Source organism: Fragaria vesca, linkage group LG6, assembly GCF_000184155.1.
Source record: "Fragaria vesca subsp. vesca linkage group LG6, FraVesHawaii_1.0, whole genome shotgun sequence".
NCBI classification, from domain to species: Eukaryota; Viridiplantae; Streptophyta; class Magnoliopsida; order Rosales; family Rosaceae; genus Fragaria; species Fragaria vesca.
In genome coordinates, this window is record NC_020496.1 from 10,510,078 (window position 1) to 10,511,870 (window position 1,793).

At 37.2% G+C, this 1,793-nt stretch overlaps 1 protein-coding gene across 1 annotated transcript in view; it reads right to left on the bottom strand.

Moving 5' to 3' along the window:
• LOC101309954 (serine/threonine-protein phosphatase 7 long form homolog) overlaps nucleotides 1-1,281 on the bottom strand; it is an 11,828-nt gene extending 10,547 nt beyond the window's left edge. The window contains exons 1-2 of the mRNA XM_004305216.1: nucleotides 1,054-1,281; nucleotides 3-719 (exon numbers count right to left, since the gene is read on the bottom strand). Coding sequence (XP_004305264.1) covers nucleotides 3-719; nucleotides 1,054-1,281 — 945 coding nt within the window. The remainder of the gene's footprint in view (nucleotides 1-2; nucleotides 720-1,053) is intronic.
• Nucleotides 1,282-1,793: the final 512 nt, after the last annotated feature.

The following is a 1,793-nucleotide window of genomic DNA, read 5'->3' on the forward strand; positions in this document are numbered from 1 at the left end:
ACATTCCGAAAGTGCTCATATATCCAGGCCTCAAGCAATGTCAGGTATCCCCCAATTTGTCTACAACCAACTCTGGATGCAAGTCCTAACTGTCGATATAGAAAAGCTAACCCAGCAGCTCCCCAAGCATATCGACCAACCCTATTAAGATCTCGTAAAAAATATAGGTAAATAATATTTATCCTATTCCCAGTCTTGTCCACAAAAAGTGTGCAACCTAATATATATAGCAAAAAGCCTCTTGCTGCAAATTCTATGAATTCAAGAGGACTATCATCAGAGACACCCTGAAATCGTAATCTCAACCACTCTAGTGTCACCCCATTTCCACCATAACGACTCATTTCAATCTTTACCTCATCTGTAGTAACACCTAGTGTAGATGACAATAAAGATGCATAATACGTTTTATCTAACCGCACACCCTCAGGTACAGATATGGAATCACCCTGAACTGGAATACCTAAAATCTTAAAGACGTCATCCAACGTGATTGTCATCTCACCAAAGGGTAAGTGAAAAGTATTGGTCTCGGGCTGCCACCTCTCACAAAAGGCCGACACAACAACTCTATTACCAATTAAATATGAACAGCTAACTAATGGCCTCAACCCAGACCCATCAATGTAAGTCCAAAACTTATGGTTAGCAACATTTTCATCAAATACCCATTGTGTAAGCTTATATGAATGGTTCTGAAGTTTCAACGGATCACGTTCCTGAAAGAAAAAATAACAAAAAAAAATTGTGATACATGAGGCCTCTTCTACATGTGCATTTTAGATGCTCAATCTAATTTATTCAGAGAACACAACAAATATAAACAGGTTTCATAGGTTTTCATAAGCCAATCTACCTAACAAATTAAAATAAAGAGTTTGAGTCTAAGTCTTGGATAAACTAGACGTCACATTCTGCATATGATAGTTGAAACTAGAACATATAAGCAATTAGGGAGAGAAGCATCATGGGATCTAAACATTTAAATTTCAAAGTTTCTCAAAGCATCATGAATACAAGACACACATTATTGCAAGAAAAAACAATCAATACCTTATTAAACCATATAGCAGCTGCCACATGACTTTTAAAGCTCTTCAATACTGATGGATCATGAGGACCTCCCGGAAATGGACCACTTAGAGGCTCATCTGCATCTTTTTCAGAAACTTGTTCTTCTCCGGTGTCAATCTCATTCCCTGGAAGACCTTCATCTACATCTAACTGAGAAGGTTGTGTTGAACTAAATTTCTTTTCTCGATGAGGTTGTGGGACATTCATGGGGTTTAGGACCTCTGGCCATACTACAATGCCAAAAAAACAAGTAAACCAATTAGTTGCTGTATTTTTAGGTAAAGCAAAACCAGATAGTTTGTGTCTTGCTGAATGAAGGTGCAAAGCTTTCTATTGTTAGGACTTATTTCATATCAAGGAGGACTGAGGAATAAAGAGTGTATATTGCTCCTTTTTCTCTTAAGTTAACAAACAAACAGATTATATATATATGGGATGGGGACGGAATGAGTGGCAAGTCCTCCAACACATTCAAGCATATGAATCAAGGCATTCAATTAAACAATATAAGCATCTGCTACCTATCAAACTTATCAACCCTCTCACCATCAAATTGAATCAAGAGCAAAACAAAACAGTGCCCATGAACCAAATGAAAACATGAGTTAATCGGCCAATAAATGAACAAAAATTCAACCCCTAAACTAATAAATTACTAATATCAGATTCCCTTTCCAAGAGCCTCCCATAATCCTCGAAGTGGATTACTTGCAAATTGC